The sequence below is a fragment of the Cynara cardunculus genome, unplaced genomic scaffold (assembly GCF_001531365.2).
Source record: "Cynara cardunculus var. scolymus isolate 2C unplaced genomic scaffold, CcrdV1 Un_Scaffold_4406, whole genome shotgun sequence".
NCBI lineage: Eukaryota > Viridiplantae > Streptophyta > Magnoliopsida > Asterales > Asteraceae > Cynara > Cynara cardunculus.
Genome location: NW_020201881.1, coordinates 22,512 through 42,058, shown reverse-complemented (window position 1 = coordinate 42,058; position 19,547 = coordinate 22,512). Strand labels below are relative to the sequence as shown.

The window sequence follows — 19,547 nt, the reverse complement described above, 5'->3', positions numbered from 1 at the left end:
CTGGAAACTTCTCCTCTGTGAACACCATACTACAAGTCAAAGACGACAGAACCTCTGTCGTGTCTCACAGAGGTTCTGGAAGATTTCCTCTGCGCTCTACAAAGTTTCATCCAACAGAGCCTCTGTGAAGTCTCACAGAGGATCTGCAGAAATGTCTTCTGTATAGATTATCTTAAGCATGTTTTATTTTACTTAGGCTTATTAGCTGCTCGTGACTTAGAGAACCGTCAAAAATTTCAACTAAAAAATAAAAATATGAAATGATTTTTCATTATCGCAATTGAAGTAATGAGCCTCCCAAAGGCTTAGAATTGACAGCTTAAGGTTGTGTCAGGAAACGGTTACTTACTTGTATAAATAGCAGCATAGGCCTTTGTATTTTGTGTGCTTCCAGATTTGTAATCGTCGATATTTTCAATCTATTGAAAATCATTTGAAGCAATTCTCTTTGTGTTCATCATCTATTCTTCATTGTGTTCTTACTGTTTCTACCTGTTTGATTGATACTGTTTTCGCTGCTCTACTACTGTCTAACCGATCATTCAAGTAAGTTTTAGTACCAAGAATTTGAGTTATTCGATCCTAACAGATTAGTTTTCTCAGGGCCTTGTGAGTTATCTTTGGCAGATTTGCTATTTCTCAGTTTTCCCTTTTCTTTGTCCGAAGATTTCATCAATGATGGAATAACAGTTTTCATTGAGGATTTTAAGTTTTTAGGCTTTTTATCCTTAATGATTTCTGATGATTCACAGATTATTTCTTCTTCAGATTCAGAATCGAGAAAGTCTCTTGTTGATTTCTCGAAGTTAAAATTAGCATGAATGTCTGTGGGAGGAGTGGGTTCAGAGGTTGATGCTTCAGAGTGATTCGTCTGAGGTTCCATCGATTCTGACTTAGATGAACTTCCATTTTTACTTGGATGGTTCATCGACTCATCAGTTGATGGTTCCTCGTTTGGATTCTCCTTTTTATCAACAGTACTTGCTGATGAAGTGGGATTGACAATCAGAGACTCTGGTTTGACAATAGGGTTTCCATCGGTCTCTGATTTGGAGGTGTCATTTCTTTCGTCAGAATTCTTACTTGTACTGTTCTCGTACACCACATTCTCAAAATCCTGTCTTAAAACGACAGTTTTTCCATCGACTTTAACTCTTTTAAAGTTTGCTTTTGGTTTTGGGAGAAAGTCGGGTTTCTGAATGCATCCAAGTTTGAAAGTGGATTCAAGGGTGGATTTCTTTGATTCGATGAAGAGGTCCAATTCATTGAATCCAATCCCTTGAGTGTCTGTTTGATCATTTAATTTTTCATAAACATCTTGGGCATCTTTATACTTCTTCATTAGAAGTTCATTGGTTTGAAGCTTCTGGTGAAGGATTTCCCGTTCCTTTTGAAATAAATCTTTAAGAGTAACTGAATTTAGTCTCTCTGCCTCGGATTCTTTTAAGGCCTTAGTTTTCTTTTCTAAGTCCTTAGTTATTCGTTTATTTAGTTCCAGAAGTTTATCTTCCTCTGATTTCTTAAGTGTGGTGATGCGAGTCTTTTCCTTAGCAAGTTTTGCTTTTTTCTTCGGTTAGAAGGTCAGTCTCTCTTTTGTAGAAACTTGCTTCTTTTTCCGCTTTTATTCTTTCAGATTTTTCAAAATATAATTTCTCTTTTAATTTAAAGAAATCCTTTGAAAGTTTTATCACCCTTAACTCTAGCTCAGATGGAGCAGAGTTGGTTTCATTGGAAGTAGACTTACATACCTGATCATCAGAGTTGGAGGCAGATTCTGCATTGGACGTGGCCATTAGACATATGAGTGTTTTGTCTTCTTCATCGGATGAAGAATCAGACACCCAGTTTTCTTTCTCAGCCATCAGGCTTCGCTCTCTAGGATTATACTTGTATTTATTCTTGTAATAGTCAGCATCCTTTACCAGTCGTCCTCTGCATTCTTTTGAAAAATGACCGAGTTTTCCGCACCTGAAGCAGCGAAGGTCATTTTTCCTTCGATCCGTGTCCTCTTTCCTCTCGTCTCTTCTATCTTCTCTTCTTTCTTCTCTCCCTTCTCTTCCATCTCTTTTGTCTTTCCTCTGATGAAATTTAGATGGCTTCCTTTCATAGGATGACTGGAATCTTTCCCTCTTGAATTATTTTCGTTCATAGGGTTTCTTGATGAAATTTTTTCGGAACTGCTTTGTAATCAAGGCTAGAGTTTGGCAAAGGCTTTAATATCATCATCTGATTCAGAAGTTTCGTCTTCAGATTCTGATTCTACCACCAGTGCTTTATTTCCTTTCTTGTTATGTTCTCTGGTAGGGGTCCTTGATATTTCCTTTTCATTGGCAGCAAGAGCTAGAGGGCCACTGATGGATAACTTCTTCTTCATAATGTCGTTCTCTTGTGCTACAAGCGTTCCATACAGATCATGAAGTGACCAGCCGTCTAGGTCCTAATTTTCTTGAAGGGACATCGACAGCTGAGTCCATTCATCGTCAAGACTTTTTAGGAATAAAACATTGTTTTCTTTAGTTCTGGAGATATCGTTTCGACGACATTGATTAATCAACATGTTAAAATGATCGTATGTCTTTTGAATCGGTTCATCTGGAAGAGCCTTGAAGGTGGTGTATTCGTTCAGACATTGTGCTCTATGATTCTTCTTTGTTTTTGCCTCTCCTTCCAGTTGGCTTCCCAGTTCATCCGATAGTTCCTTGGCTGTTGAACATGCATCAAGGGATTGGAAGATTTTATTGGGTATGGCCAAGATTATCAGTCTTTTGGCCTTCTTGTTGGTCTCAACCCGTTCTATGTCGTCTTCATCCCAATTCTTCTCATCCTTGGGCATGTAGTAGGCAGGGATTTCAGTTGTGGTATTTGTTCCTAGGACTCTTGGGACAAGAGTCTGTGGAACGTAAGGACCCTCCATTACAGATCGCAGGAGGTTCCTATCCATTCCTTCCAAGAAGTTTACCATTCTTATCCTCCATTGCGGGTACTCTTCTCGTTGAAGAGTTGGAGGCTTGGTGAGGGAGCCAACACTATATGCAGAATTCAAGTTGGCCATTGAGGATTTTTAGAAGAGAGAAAATTTACATTTATGGGAAAAAAACATGAATTGAGAGATTTTGGATGATCGTTTGATTGGAAAAACAATTAATTGGCTCGGATACCAATTGTTGATCCCAGATCWCTCAATAACACTAATAATCGAGTTAAGAATAACCAAATTATAGTGTTTTAATGAACAAAATGATGAATACTCAAGAATAATGTATGAACATTCAAAGAATAATTTGGAGTGCCAATGATTTCACTTTATTCAATATGAAAAACGTAAAAGCGACATTTTTAACAATAGGCCTAATCACCTATTTAAACTAGAAGGTTAATTAGAAGATAACTATCTAGTGAGACTATTTAGCTAATCTTCTACTAACGGATAAAGTTTATCTAAACTATGGATAAGCTATAAATAGAGATAAACTTGAAATCCAACTGTCAATTTGTCATCTCCAGCTGTCTTTCATGGAATGATGATTCAACCTTATCTTCACATCTTCATCGTATGCCTCTGGTTGAATTGCTGAAGAAAACTCTAAGTGTTGTTGGCCAGAGGGGTGACGAAGATGCTCTTTCCATCGCATCTCTGGTTGTTCATCGACCCTCTGGTTCTTCTCGAGACTTGGTCAATTCTACCTTAATGTCTTCATCGGTCTTCTGGTTCTTCATCACTTATTGTTCTCATTAGTTTTACACTTATAAATTATGGGGTCTAACAAGAGTGTGTATATATTCATACATGGAAAGCATGTATATATTAGTTGATATTAAATATGGGCATGCCTGCATAGGGAATTATATACATGTGTGTTTATATGCATCAAAGTATTTGGATGTATGGTTTTTTCATATGCATGGATGTATATGCATGGGGTTTTACACGGGTGTGCATCGGTTAAATGTGCATGCTTGAGTTGCAGTGATGAATTTTGCATATATGCATGCATCTTTATGTGAAAGAGGGAAAGATATTTTAATCAATTCTTTCCAAACCGCCTTCCTCTTAAGGAAGGTAGAAAAACGGAAATATTTTGGAAAGGAAATTTTTTTTCCTTATTTGGAAGGGTTTGAGAGAAAGTAAGCATTTGAGTGTTTTGGTTGCTGAATTTGGGAAGCTAGAGTTGGGATCAATTTGAAGTTGATCCTTATTTGTTGTTTTCTTCTTCAAAATCAATTTTGCAAAAAGTGAGTTTTGTTTTAAAAACAGCCTTTGAATATTGATAAGATTATTGGTTATATATATATATATATATGGAATTGCTGCTGAATGCGCTTGGATATATATATATATATATATATGTGTGTGTGTGTGTGTGTGTGTGTGTTCTTATGAAAAGAAATTTAACCGATAAGGACCTGTAATCGGACAGTGTACTGTCTGATGAGGGCTCCTTACCGGCCAAGCCTTGACTGGTGTGATGTCTAATATTTTAACTCATCTACCGATGAAGACTCCTCACTGGTAAGAGCCTTGTTCGGTGAGGGAATGTCTTGGATTATACATTGACCGGTAAGGATGTTATAATTGGACAGTGATGACTCCTCTCTGGTAAGAGCTTTGACCGGTGAAGGATTAGTTGACTGACTTGATGTCCGATGAGGGGTGTTCGGACACTTGGTGTCCGATAAGGGTGTGTTCGGTATAGTGATGTCCGGATAAGAGTTGACCGATGAAGAGGAATTGGCCCAAAACTTGTAGTTTAATGATGGTATTGCATAAGTATTATTAATCACTTTTAAACTATTTGTTGGGTCACCTATTGATTTGGTGATGACCCACTGATATGTTCCTCTATCTTAGCAACACTTAGTAGTTATTGGTTATTTGTATATTGGTGTCTTGGTACATACTTAAGCCATTGGCAAAATCGAAGACTTGCCAATATGAAGACGAAAGGTCACCGATGCGGTGTTGTGGATCAACTGTCTAATATACACACCAAGACTCCAAAGTAGCTGAAATGAATATTGAAAATATTTTGAAGCTACAAGCCAATTGAAGGAAGATCTTCATAGACCGAAGATTGAAAATCCTCATGGACTCAAGATTGAAGATCATGGACCGAAGATTCAAAAATCTTCATGGACCCAAGATTGAAGATCTTCATGGACCAAAGATAGAAAATCTTCATGAATCAAAGATTTGTGAGTAGTTGCTTGAAGCTACTAATCCATCCAAAGAAGATCTTCATAGTCCACTTTAAGATCAATCTTCAATACATCTTCATAACAATGGCAGATCTAAGATATATCTTCAAGAACATATGAGATGAACTTTGAGAGAGAAAGTCAACATTCAATTGCTCTGGTCAAACTCTCTATACGTATTATGAAATATTACAATAAGCTCTCTCTTCTAAATTTACAAAGACATCACCCTATTTATAGGGTCAAACTTCTAAACAAAAGTCAAAGTCAAACCAATCTAAGAAAAGTCAAACACGATGAGTTTTACAATTATAGACAATTTTATCTTTCAAGACGAATACAATTTTACATAGAATTTCATTCCTAACATTCTCCCCCTTTGTATTCAGACTTGAAAAAAATTCTGCACTTTGAGTCCTGTTTGAACTTTGAATCTTTAAGCACATTAGGTCATCTTCAAAAGAATTCTTCAACTTGAAATCTTAAAACAATCAACCGTTGGGATAGATCTTCTAGCATTTTCCCCCTCGAATATAGAATCGCGATGATCTTCTCTTTTGACAATGTAGAACAGTAATCATCAGAAACAATGTACAAGATGTGATTTTCAAAGAATCTTCAGATAATAAATCACAAACTTTCTTTTTGGTAAACTTTTGAAACAGTGATCTTCTCATTCAAAAACTCTCAGTCGTTGTAGCATCGGAATAATCTTTTGGAATCATCTCTAGTCATCTCTAGTCGCACTTCTTTTAAGTCTTTTGCCAATTTTGAAGTTACTCCCCCTTGATCTTTACATCAAATTCCCTTAAAAATGTTCAGAAATGAATATTTCATTCATTATTACATACTCCCCCTTATGATGAAATGAGAATCATTCCATCATACATAAGATGAATGAAATCCTCAGCATAAACCGTTAATTCATGAAATTGTAAGTAGATCTTTGCAAATCCACTTATTTAATCTTTTCAGATTAAGGGAATGGGAAGGTAACATCCAATTTCAACAAATGAAATTGTTTTCAATCTTATAAAAAGATTGGCCTGTGAGTATAATAGATATACTCAGTACAACGGATGTACTATATATATGAGATTTTTTAATGTTCATCTCACCAGGTCTTCCATTCAATCATTGATAGCTAAAAAATAACATATCTTTGAATGTTTTGGCAAATTAACATATAAAATGCTAAATCTGTGTAGTGTAGAAAGATAAAGAAACTAATGCTTCTGTTTAGGCTCACAAAGATAAATCGTGTGGACTACACAAATTTATCAGACTCAATATGTGATTAAAAAGACTTCAAGGGGGGACATATATCATTCTGATTCAATATCAACTTTCTCCGAATGAGAAATTGATCGATGATGAGTTGCGTGCCCTAAGTGTTATTGAAACACATATCTTTTGAGAGATAAATGAGTAGCTGGTGGGATTGTGACAAGAATTGGCCTGGGCTTTGCCTTTTTCAATATTAGTCTCCAAAAAATCGAGAACTAATAGATTATGTGGTATGCCCAGATTTTAGAAGTTTAGAACAGGATTTTCATTTTCTTTTAATCCTGACAACTCTCGTCAATTCTTTTAGCTCACAACAACTACCCCTCTCTTTTTCATTTTAGTCTCAGCACACAAACCCTTTTTTATTTAAACTCACTCAGATATGGTTGTCCTCTTGGATAGGTCTGTCGGTTTTGACATTCCGTAGAGGTATTTTTGATAAGCACTCAGTCCCTCCTAAAATAGTATTCTCAGTTGATCACAATGGTTGATCAAAATATTATTTCCTTAAAGCACAATGATCAGATAAAAAATTGATCAAAAATTTTGACTTTAAGCACAATTAACGAAAGAATGATGCGACAACAATTAGATTATTCAATATATATGAGAGAAATGAATGAAGATCTGTAAGAACAAGTTTACAGATTGTGATATTAAAAAAAAATTATCAAATGTATAAGTATGAATGTAAAAAAAATATCATAAAACAAACTTTGAATACAAACAAGTGTATTATCACCGAAAATGATTTTCGTATAAGAGACGTGATAATAACAGTTTGAAGAATAGCTGAAACAGGTATTGGAGTTATGTATGATGAGAAATTACGCAAGTAAAATCTCAGGAAATACCTGTTCAGAAAAATGTACTCGTTACCAAAAAAAATCATTTTCCAAAAACATTTATTGAAAATTTCTAGAGACTCCCCCTAGAAAACAAATTTAAGTAATGAATCAGTTAAGATCAAAAGAATAAAAAAGAATTGAAACATTTTAAGCACGAGTTCTAAACTGAGTGTTTAGAACCCACACTCGGTAAAGCACGGCTTTATTATCTTTGCCAAACTTAGTGTTCTCATCAGCTATACCTTTGCTAAACTTCTTCTTCTCTTCCGGCTTTTCCTCATACTTCTTCTCGAACCTCTTTTCTTCATATTTCTTCTTTTCGCCAAATTTATCTTTGAATTCATATTTTGAACTCGACGAGAATCTCTGGTTGTTCGAGTGTGGCCTTTTTGAGAATTTCTTCTGGAATGCTTTAGTCAGCATTGCCATTGCCTATCTGATCTCTGACATTTCAAAATCTGAATCTGAGTTGTTACTGTTTTCTCTTTCAGATTCACTTGACTGGCTAACTTCTTTGACTTGTTTTCCAGATATACTTTTTAGTTTCTTCTCCTTTCTCTCAGATACAAGAGCCAAAGGATCATCAAGTTCTTTCTCTTTCTTCTTTGCATTTCAGATTTCCAAAACATCTTGCTCATTCTGTTTCAGAGTTTCATAGATCTCATGAATATCGATATTAGATAACTGCTTATTGAATCTGATATGATGAGCAAATGGTTTCCACTCTGATTGAAGATTGTTAAGAAACTTAACATTTATCTCTATTGTAGTTTTAGAAATTCCATTCTTTGTCAGCTCATTAAGCAGTATGGCAAGCCTATAATAAACAACATGAAGACTTTCACCTTCTTTAGCCTTGAACTCTTCAGATGCTGAAATACAGTTAGTAATCTTTAGCTGAGTTCCCACTTTCGAACCCATCTTCATCTTTTCAATTTGAACCCACATGCTGTGATCTGATGATTTATAACTGTCAATACTAGTGTAAATATCATTAGTCAGTGCCTGCATCATATAAGTCTTGCAAAGCACATCAGCATGGGCTTTGTCTTTTTCTTCAGTTGAATATTGATGCTTTTGTTTGATTACTTTCTGAGCAGGTATGCCTTCTACTAGAGTAGCAGATACCTCCAGTAAGAACACAGCAGGACCTTCCAGCAAAGATTGCATAATCAGATCTCCTTCTTTCATTCTCTCAATGAAATTCAGAAATCTATCTCTCCACTGATTATAATCTCCGCGAAACAGAACAGGTGGCTTGGTATCAGTACCAATAGCCATTGCTTCTCGTGAACTCATATTATCAGTTTGTATGAAATAGGATCAACTGCAGTTCAAAGTTCGAATTAAATGATCAGTTTATGAAAATATATCTGATAATCTCTAAACAAAATTTTGCACACATTCAACACTTAGAGAAATTTAGCACATATACTTACCCGGATTAGGAATCCGGTCAAGCTTATTCGGATTGAAAGTCCGGATAACAAAGATAGACTTTTTCAAACAAGTTATCCGTATTAGAAGTCCGGACAACAAAGAAATATAAATCGCACAAAATCATGCGGATTAAGCAAAATTTAATACGGACAAGGCACAAAAGTCAATTTGAATTAAAATTCTCAAATCGGATGTTTTCAACACTTAGTCAAAATTCCAAAATGAAAATCGGACGTAAAAAGTCAACAAGTCAAAGTACGAATAAGTCCTTTTAAAACAAATCGATCAATAGTCAAAGATTTAAATCAATCATAAGTCAAAATTCGTTCAACATCAATGACAATGTACGATCAAGAGATAAATCGCACAATAGACAAATGAACTAAGTCTTACCAAGCGGATTCTTTAAATGGCTCAACAAATCGCACAAGTCTAAAACGACTTACCCATCGGATTGTGTAAATCGCCCAATAATCCACACAAGTTACCAACGACTTACCAGTCAGTTTAGTTAAATCGCTCAATAATCCGCTCCAGATATCAACGATTTATCAGACGGACTATTTAAATCGCTTGATTATCCGCACAAGTCTTTCCCGGATAAACCTATAAGAAACAACTCAATAACACACGGACGTTAAATCGCACAAGTTTTAAGCGGATAACACCCTAAATCGATCAAGAGTTAAGCGGACTAACATTCAACCACACAAAATTTCACACTTTTACCAAAAATTTGTATCAAAACATGAAAAAATATGAGTTTTGAAGAACATTCACCAGAATACGAAAACTCAAAAATCGATTAAATCGGGTTCAAAACTTGTTTAAAATCAAAAACAGTGTGAATCAAAGTTGTTTGAAATACAGATGCGAATTTAGCGATGCAAAAATTTTCAATTAACAATCAAAAATCAACCAAAATAAGCTCAAAATACAGATTCTTGACGAAGAACACTATGAACAGATTATGAATATTCAAACCCTGATCAATCAATCCTCTAAAAATCGTGAAAAAATGTGCAAAATCGTTTAAACCTCTAATCGAAACTGCTGCAGTCTGCTCTTGATACCAATTGATAGTCCACTTTATGATCAATCTTCAATATATCTTCATAACAATGGCAGATCTAAGATATATCTTCAAGAACATAAGAGATGAACTTTGAGAAAGAAAGTCAACATTCAATTGCTCTGGTCAAACTCTCTATACGTATTATGAAATATTACAATAAGTTCTCTCTTTTAAATTTACAAAGACATCACCCTATTTATAGGGTCAAACTTCTAAACAAAAGTCAAAGTTAAACCTATCTAAGAAAAGTCAAACACGATGAGTTTTACAATTTTAGACAATTTTATCTTTCAAGACGAATACAATTTTACATAGAATTTCATTCCTAACAGATCTTCCTAAAGACTGACCATATCTCTGTGAAAGTTTGTCTCTACAAAAACAGTATTGTATGCACGCTGTGTACGATGAAAATGAGATATCAACAATGGTCAAGTCAACCCCTGACTTCTTATCTTCAGGTGACAAGTGTCTCCATGCATTAAATGTTGAAGGTAGTATAAAAGGTAGTGTGCATCTCCCATGCAAAGCACTAGCTTTTGAAAGATTACTTAGTGAATTCTTAAAGCAATCGGCTATTCTCTTCTACACCCTTGCTCTCCTGTGTGCGAAAAAATTCTTAGTGTTCTTCATTTCATTTCAAGAACTCTTTGTGTTGTTCTTGTAAGTACTTCTCCTTGTAAGATTGTTTAGGTAAGGTTTTCCTTTCCTATCTTGTGCAACAATCTTTTGTATCTATGTGTGTTAATTCTTGATATAAATCAATAATAATTAAATAGTTGAAAAAAGTCTGTGTAATTGTATTCAAACCCCCTTCAACAATTACTTTCTGTTTATTGCCATCCCTTTCGGGACTAACAAGTGGTATCAGAATAGTTAGCTTAATCTCATAAGCTAAATCTGCAATGGCCTCTTCTTCTTCTTCTTCCAACTCCGCTCCTTCTTCTTACCAAGACAATGGCACTATTGCCAAGCCTCCCAAGTTTAACTAGAACAACGTTTCTATGTGGAAAAGTCGCTTGACACTCTACCTTGAGGGTGTTGATAGTCAATGTCTCTCTATCCTCAAGGATGGACCCATTATTCCTAAAGTATGGCTTCGTCATGGAAAGAACAAAGACGAAGGTAACTCTTCAAATGATTATGATGATGATGAAGAGAAATCAGATTCTACTAGAAGGTTCGTCATCAAAGATCCTTCTCAATACAATGAAGATGACAAAAGAAAAGTTTCCTTGGATACATTTCCCACTCTCTTCCTGATGATGTCTTCCACTCCTAGGTAAACCTCTCTACTGTCAAGGACATGTGGAACACTCTATGTGTTATGTATTAAGGAACCATCGAAGTAAAGAAAAGCAAGAAGATTGGCCTTGTTAGGCAATATGAGCTTTTTGTGCATGAGAAAGGTGAATCTTTCACTGAGTACTACAACACATTTAACAACCTTCTCAATGATCAGAAGTTTCATGGTAGAGTCTATGAAAATGAAGAAATCATGTGCAAGTTCATGGACTGTTTACCAAACTTCTGCAAAAACATTTGTACTTTTATCAAGACAAGTAAAGATCTTGAAAATATGCCTCTTACTTCTTTTTATGGAACTCTCCATAATTATGAGCAAACCAAGCTTCTAAATAAGGCATTACTGAAGGATCCTATAACTACTTCTCCTGTTGCTCTTCTCTACAACAATACGAGGAAGCCAGTCAGTGAACCTCGTATCACTTATCTGACTAACACTAAAGAAGATGCTGTCAGAAAAGAAGAACTTGCTGAAAGCCATGCTGATGATGCTGATGATGAGGGTGATGAACCCTTAGTTAATGACTTAGCTGACAACATGGCCATGATGGCTACCAACTTCAAAAGGTATGCCAAAAAGGGTTCTTCTAACTTCTCTCTCAGATCTAAGGTCACCGACCGTAGAACCTTAGATCAACCTAAGTCAACTCGTCCTGATCTGTCCAATGAGGAGTGCTTCAACTGTGGCAAGAAAGGTCATTTTGCTGCTGAGTGCAAAAGCAAACGAATCTCTAAGCGTCATCCTTCTCATCCCTCTAGCAGATCCTCTCACAATAAGTACAAAGAAAAGTACAAATGAGAAAAGGCAAAGAACCAGAGCCTTTAGAGAAAACGTAAGGGTCTCATCGATGAGAATCATGATTGGATTGATGAGCCAACCTCTTCCTCCAGTGAAGAGGACATGGCACGCCTGTGTCTTATCGCCAAAATTCAGGAGATAGAAGACTCTATCAAGGGATCCTCCTCTACTGCTGCTGCTGATGCACCTTCTACATCCAAGGATACCAAAGATCTGGTCAAACCAAAAAAGGTAAACAACTTCTCTTCTCTCTGAATCTAAAAAGGTTCAAGCTTATGATTCTTTATCTGTTGATCTTTACAATGCTAGATCTGCTAAGAAGAAAGCTGACCTTGAAATCAAAATTCTAACTAGTCAGTTACATAAATGTATGAATCAACTGAAAGACTTTGATAAATTGAAAAATGACCTTAAAGAACAAAAATTAATAAACAATGTTCTTAACAAAGAAAAAACTAAGGTCTTTGAGAAGCTGGAGAAAGAAAAAGCCATTCTTCAAAAATGGGCTAGATCATCCAAGAACCTAGATAAAATTTTACATGATCAACTTCCTATTGAAGTAAAGACTGGCCTAGGTTATGATGATTTGGATTTGTGTGCTCCTGGTGACTCTATGTGCATTTCTTCTCACATTATTTCTTCCTCCTCTTCATCACACTTATCTGATTTTGTTGGATCTCTTTCTCCAAGATCTAATGATAATGGAAAATCTCTTAAGTTCGGAATTTTTGTCAAAGCTAACAATCCAAACTCTAAATCTGAGAATGTTCCTGTCCACTGTGTTTAACTCTCTCTCTCTCTCTCTCTTAAGGAATCTCTTGAAGCATACTCATCTAAATCTGAAACATCTGAGCATCTAAATCATCCTTTGAATCGTCGTTTCTCGGCTGCTGAAAAAGGCAAGTCTGTGGACAAGCCTATCAAGAATAAGAAGCCAAAATCCAAACTGAAGATGAAACATAGGCCTTCGGCTACCTCATCCCAGTCAGTTGTTGTTTCTTAGACTGGTACGTTAGTATCTTCTATTACTGAGTTCGTTCCTAGACTAGTTTCCTTGAAAAAGACTTCCAAGATTTCTACCTCTTCTAAGAAACCTATCCCTGAGTCTGAAAAAGGGATTCTTGGTCCAAAACCCTCTTCATTCATCCTCTGTCCCTCCTTCCAAAGCTTCTTCTTCTTTAAAAAAAAATCCAAAAAGCATGTTAACACAGTTAAGCACACACCTTTAATTTCTATTAAGGTTGTGTTTATTTATCAAAAATGTTATAACTGTGGTGACACTTTTCACATCGCCAAGAACTGTCCCAAGGAAAGAATCGCTAGGCCAATGAGAGAAGAGAAAGAAAAAAATACTCCTAACCCCAATGGACCCATTGTACAATGGGTACCTACAAACTGATTTATTTGTGTTTGTAGGGCTTAGGACACCGACAGATATGGTACTTGGACAGTGGATGTTCCAGACACATGACTGGAAATAAGTCCTTGTTGATCAACTATGTGTCTGAACCTGGTCCTTTTGTAACCTTTGGAGATAACGCCAGAGGTACAACTAAAGGATATTGTGTTCTTTCTAACGGCTCGGTTACCTTCAACCGAGTAGCCTATGTGGATGGACTGAAGCACAATCTGTTAAGCATCAGTCAACTATGTGATCTTAACTTCATTGTAAAATTTGAAGAAAAGCAGTGTACCATTCTTGATTATTCTGAAAAGAAGGTAATAACTGGTATCCGAAAGGATAATGTCTATGTGATCAACATAGACTCTTCTAACTCTTCTGACGCCAACATCTATTTCTACTATGAGGCTACTGCTGATCAAAATTGGCTTTGGCATAAAAGGTTGTCCCATCTCAACTTCAAAACCATCAACAATCTTTCTAGTAAAGATCTGGTTATTGGACTTCCGAAGATGTTATATGTCAACGTGAAGCTGTGTGCTACTTGTGAAATAAGCAAGCAAACCAAAGCAAGCTTCAAGTGCAAGATGTGCTCTTCTATTTCTACTCCTTCGCACATGCTCCATATGGATCTTTGTGGTCCTGTGAGTGTTCAAAGTTTTGGTGGAAAACTCTATACTCTTGTTATTGTGGATGAGTACTCAAGATATACCTGGGTCTTCTTTCTTCAACACAAGAGTGATGCAGCTGAAKAAATTATCAACTTTGTGAAGCGGACTGAAGTCTTGAATGGTCAACTTGTCAGATCAATTCGAAGTGAAAACGACACTGAATTCATAAACAGTATTCTTGAACGCTTATTTGATGACAAGGGTATTTCTCAAAATTTCTCGGCAGTTCGGACTCCACAGCATAATGGAGTTGTTGAAAGGAGAAATCGTACACTATGTGAAGCTGCACGTTCAATGCTAAGTCAAGCAAGTCTTTCGACCTATTTTTGGGCAGAAGTTGTCAATACAGCTTGCTTTACTCAAAATAGGTCTATAATTGTGAAAAGACACAATAAGACTGCTTATGAAGTATTTCATGGTAGAAAACCTAACATCAGCTTCCTTCATGTGTTTGGTAGTGCATGCTATATTCTGAATGACAGAGATCAATTAGGAAAGTTTGATCCTAAATCCGATGAAGGAATCTTTGTTGGTTACTCTCTTTTCTCTAAAGCCTACCGGGTGTACAACATGCGTCATTAGTGCATTGATGAATCTGTCAATGTCAGATTTTGATGAATCTGGATCGGTGCTTGCAACATCATCATTCCAAAGTGATGATCTTGAGCTCAACAAGTGGTTGGAATCTCATTCCTTTGGGAATTCAACTCCAATCGATGGACCTCCACACTCTAATGGAGATGATGTTCCACCTTGTTGAACCCAGATACTCTTAATTTGTTGAAAACACAGTATAAATAATAAGAATGAACGATTAACAGTGTATCAAGAATGATTAACCGAAATATTCAAAGTGAAAATAAAAACAATTGAATGACTTGAATATGTCGAATGCTTTTATTGATATAGTTGAAGAACAATCAAAGCAAAACGTAATCTTACAGAATTTGCGTATAGTATAAGTCGGTTCCTTCAGGTTATTTGAACCTGAGGAGGAAGCCTCCTTATATATGCCTAGGTCTAACAAACTATGCTATAAAATAGGCTTGAAACTTTGAGCTGACTAGTCTACATCCTTATCTTTGATTTCCCTTGAAAAGCGGAGCAGACTTGGTGAAGCCGCCTCAAATCTGTTAGATGCTTGTAGAGGCTCTGGGTCTTAGAGTTGTAACTTGGTGTGAAGCGCTTATGCTTTTTGGCGCACAAGGCTTGATCGTCCATGTGGATAGAACGTGGGCTCTGTATGAATGGAACCTTCACTCTTGAGTAAGAGCTCTGGTTCTTGATCTTCTGCATGAGAGCTCTCAGTCCAGACCGCTTCAATAGACTAAGTCCTATTTGACTAGAGTAAGAGACTTCTTACTTACACTTTCACAAGTTGGGGTCTAACAATCTCCCCCTAAGTGTAAATAAGGCAGGCTCTTACTTGAATTATAAAGCATAAAGTCTAATCAAAGCCTGAGGTTAAAAGGAACCACTGAATTACATTTACTATCTAAGGAAGTACAGTACGATTGGAATGGAAATTACATCGAATCAAAGATAGAAAAGTACTTACAAAAGATAAGAGGTCTAAACATTTTGAAGTCTAATGAACTTTCTAAGAAGTTCACGAAACTCTAGCAAATTGCGTATCGACCTTAGGATAATTCTTGCTCGCTCCTTTGCTCCTGGGGAGTTGTCTCTACTCCTGACTAGATTGTCTTTTATGTTGCACAAAGTAGAGTTAGAGTACTTGTAGTTCTGGTTGTCTCGAAAAAAGATTTTCTTTTGTTGCACGGTTCAAAACACCACTCCCACTTCTGGTTCCACCAATACAGTCTAAGAGATGATGCTATTGATGCCCTGCAGATCTTCATTTGGTGCAACGACAGTCAATTGATCCACTCCTAGATCCAGAGCTAGTTGCAAATCAAACTAGCATCTGAAGTCGAGCAGGTCTGTCACTGTTCGGTGTATAGCAGAGTTGGCAACAGCGTATTTGACCCCCTTGTCCTTCTTGTGATCCGTGAAGTAAAATAGAGAAAGAAGATCCCACGGATTCAGATTAATAAGATCACAGTCAGTGAACTTGCAGATCTGTCTGCGAGACCTCTCCACCATATACTCGTGGAAGATAATCTGGTTATGTGCAAAGGTACGCTTCTTGATGTTGATGACTTGCTTGATTCCATCGACGAAATGGACTGCAGAGATGGGCTGAGTGTAGCGATCTAGGAATCTCTGCTTGATGTGCTCTTGAACCATTGGATGAAGACTGATCTTTTGGACCGGTGTCTCTTCTCGTAGGTTGTAGAAGAACTGGTAGATATCCTCGCTGTCTGCTTTGTCCTTAATTGGTTGATCAAGGGGTGTTGGCGTAAACATTACATCCATGCTTTCCTTGATCTTTTGGACACGATTAGAGGGATGCTTTCATTTTGGCCTGCTGCTTGCGCCTTCTAAGTCTGCTCTGGTAGGTTTCACAGGGACCCGCTGCCTCATAGCTGGTGTGACTACCCTAGTCCCTTGAGCAGGGACCCTAGCTCTGTGTGTATGTTGTTATGGTGGAGGAGCAGCAACAGTCATGCCTTATAGTGGAACGGCAACAAGAATACGCAAAAGTGATGGATCAGCCACATTCACTGCTACCACCTCTTCTTCTTGTCCTCTTATTGGAGCAGTTGTGCCCATGGCGTATTCCATTGATGAAGACAGAGCCAGGTCTGAATCATATGATTCATAGACAGATAGAAGATCTATCACTTCTGTATTCTTTTGTAGTCCAGCTGGCTCTGCCTGGGATGCCATGGTCATCTTTCCTTTTTTGAGCGCCTCTGCTTGTTCTGGCGCTAGTTGGCTCTGTGCCCTCCGCCTTGAAGGATCGTGCGCTGGTTGGCTTGGGGTAGAGGACGTTGGTGTAGAGGGGGCAGCCGTAGGTGTAACACTTGGAATGGTTGTTGGATAATTCTCCCCCTCTTGACGATTTTGAGGGCCAGACTGGTCTGGGTCCTCATCATCGTCAAGTCTTATCCTCTTCGACAGCTCAGCACATGGAGAGGAGTCCATTCATCTTTTTGGCCTATGGTCCTCTGCATGAGGCATATACTTGAGCTTCTCCTCAACGATTTTGAGGAGATCTTCGACTGTATAGCCAACTCGTCGAATCTCGACGTCCGAGCGGTAGTTGAAAGTGGCCAGAGAGTGTTTGATGGCCTCCGCTGCTTCTGTGACTTTGTTGTTGAAATCGAATGTGAAGTTCGCCACCTACTATACAAGTTTTTCACCCAGAGCATTCATTGCGCTCTAAGTGACATAGTCCATAGGTACGTTGAGAGGGATGATCGCCTGGGCGTCTTAAGAAGTGGACGCCTCACCCCTCTACATGGATGTTATGACCTCTCGCAAGGCCTCTGTATTTCATGCCGTCAATTCCATTAATGTATCGAGACGAGAAGCATTTTTCAAAGACTCAGCTTTCAATACTGTCAAGGATGCTTGTATCTCATCAAGAGCAGATGCAGAAGGGGACGGCTCTGCACGAGCCATGATGAGTTTTAGCTCTTCAAGGAGCACCGCACAGAGGTGACAAGGGAATGGAACTCTTCCCTTGTGACATATGCTGGTTGTGTAACCTCTGGCTCAACACATAGGCCAGATTGAGTCCCCGTTCCTGGGACGCCTTCATTCATGACTTGGTTGATGTTGGTCGGGGAAGGACTTCCAGCGGATCCTTGTGGTTCTCCTTGAGAAGAATTTACTACCGCTGTTCTATCAAGGAGAGTATCCAAGGCGGGTTCAGAGCCGGTCAAAGGACTCTCGATGAGTGGACTAGGAGACTGGTCGAGAGTCTCTAAGTCTTGTGCACCTATTCCTTGCTCTGAACTAGGTTGTGAGTCTACACATGCAGAGGAAACGAATTCCTCTGTATGGGAAAGTGGTGTGATATGGGGAGACATATCACTTATACGTTCAAAGGTTGCACCCTTTTCAGAGGGTGTTCCCTAATGTGTGGCTTCTCTTTGGATGTCGTAACCAAGGGCAGATGCAACCTCTGGTTGAGGTACGAGGTGTGCACCTTTGTTTCAATGACCTCCATGTCTCGACCACCGGAGTCAGATGATTCGTTTGCACTGGGAGTTAGGGTGGTAAAACAAGTGTGCCTATTTACCCTAGGCTGCTCTGGCTCGCCCTGAGGTAGACCATCTTTTGCACCTCCTCTCTCTTCTCCTTCCTCTTCTTCGTCCTGACTCTTCTCACTCTCTTCTTCTTCTTCTTCTGTTTCCTCACTTTCTTCTTCTTCCTCCTTGCTGTCCTCACTAGAAGTGTAAGACCTAGCAGCATCATCGAAATGTTCTTGGTCATCCCCGTGGTTAGGACTAGAGGATTGGGCCAAGTTTCAACAAGCTTCTTCCTCTGCTCTGAGTCTGGCCTCTTCCCTTAGACGAGCAATCTCTGCCTGTTGAGCTTTTTCTACTCGCTCTTCCTCTGCTCGTACATGACCAAGTTCAACCAATCTCTCTTGCTCTGCTCTCTCTGCTTCTTCCTTTTTCTTCCTCTTCCTCTCTATTTTCTTTTTCTTCGCCTCCTCGTGTTTTCTTTGTTTCTCCCTCTCTTTCTCTACTCTCACCGCCTCTTCCTCTACTTGAGGTCTTAAGGTGTTCTCTATTCTTTCTTCCTCTTCGGCTGTTCCTATACGTACCGGGGTTCGAGAACCTAGTTCTAGTGTCTCGCGTGTACGTCTGTACGCTCTCCTAATCTCCTTCGTCTTCATATACGCATTAAGCTTCTTTGGAATGGGCCTTTCTGCTGCGTATCCCTCTTTGTTGATTGTTGGCCTGTAGTGAGTGAGCACGTTCACTTTGTGTGCGGGCAGACGACCCAGATCGATATTGTTGTCATCTAGAGCAGGCCCTAGGAGAAGACCCAAGAAGCGCGGAAACAGCAGAGATGACAATTGCCTCCCTTTGGCAACCTCTTGACATTTCTTGCCCACGGCAGCCTTGAGCTCTGTGTAGAGTATCAAGGAGTAATCCAGAGATAGATCGAAGAAGATGTCGTACAAGATTTGAAGGCTCTTCGTGGAGCACATGTCGAGGCCCCTAATCTTCCCTGTCAGCGATCTGTTGACCAATGTGAACAGTGTATTCCACATTGGAGGTAGGTATTGGCGACGATATTGTGACGGGTACTCGATTGCCTTGTTGTAACCCAAGACATTTCAAAAAGGCCACGATCTCATCCCCAGATAGGAGAGGGGCGTATCCATCAAGCCCTACATCTGTTTTGGTGGGTATCTCAAGAACGCGGGAAAATAGAGACCTTGATATTCGGACAGTTACGAATTCCTTTGAAGATGAAACATAGAAATCTCCAACAATTCCTCTTTGAGAGTCAGTAATGGCGCAAGATTGCCAGAATTCCTGGATGTACCTTTCAGGTACGAGGTCATCCGTGTTTGTCAAAGCAGGGTTTTAGAAAGTGGTTTTGGAGGATGTTTATGATTGGGTGGAATTTTTGGTCAAAATTTTCAAGAGAGAGGTGG

The 19,547-nt window shown here is 38.3% G+C and overlaps 1 protein-coding gene across 1 annotated transcript in view; it reads left to right on the top strand.

Moving 5' to 3' along the window:
• LOC112504025 overlaps nt 1–14,783 on the top strand; it is a 17,262-nt gene extending 2,479 nt beyond the window's left edge. Inside the window, exons 2-5 of the mRNA XM_025107992.1 lie at nt 11,405–11,718; nt 12,043–12,181; nt 13,367–14,333; nt 14,632–14,783. Of these exons, the coding sequence (XP_024963760.1) occupies nt 11,405–11,718; nt 12,043–12,181; nt 13,367–14,333; nt 14,632–14,783 (1,572 nt within the window). The remainder of the gene's footprint in view (nt 1–11,404; nt 11,719–12,042; nt 12,182–13,366; nt 14,334–14,631) is intronic.
• Nucleotides 14,784–19,547: the final 4,764 nt, after the last annotated feature.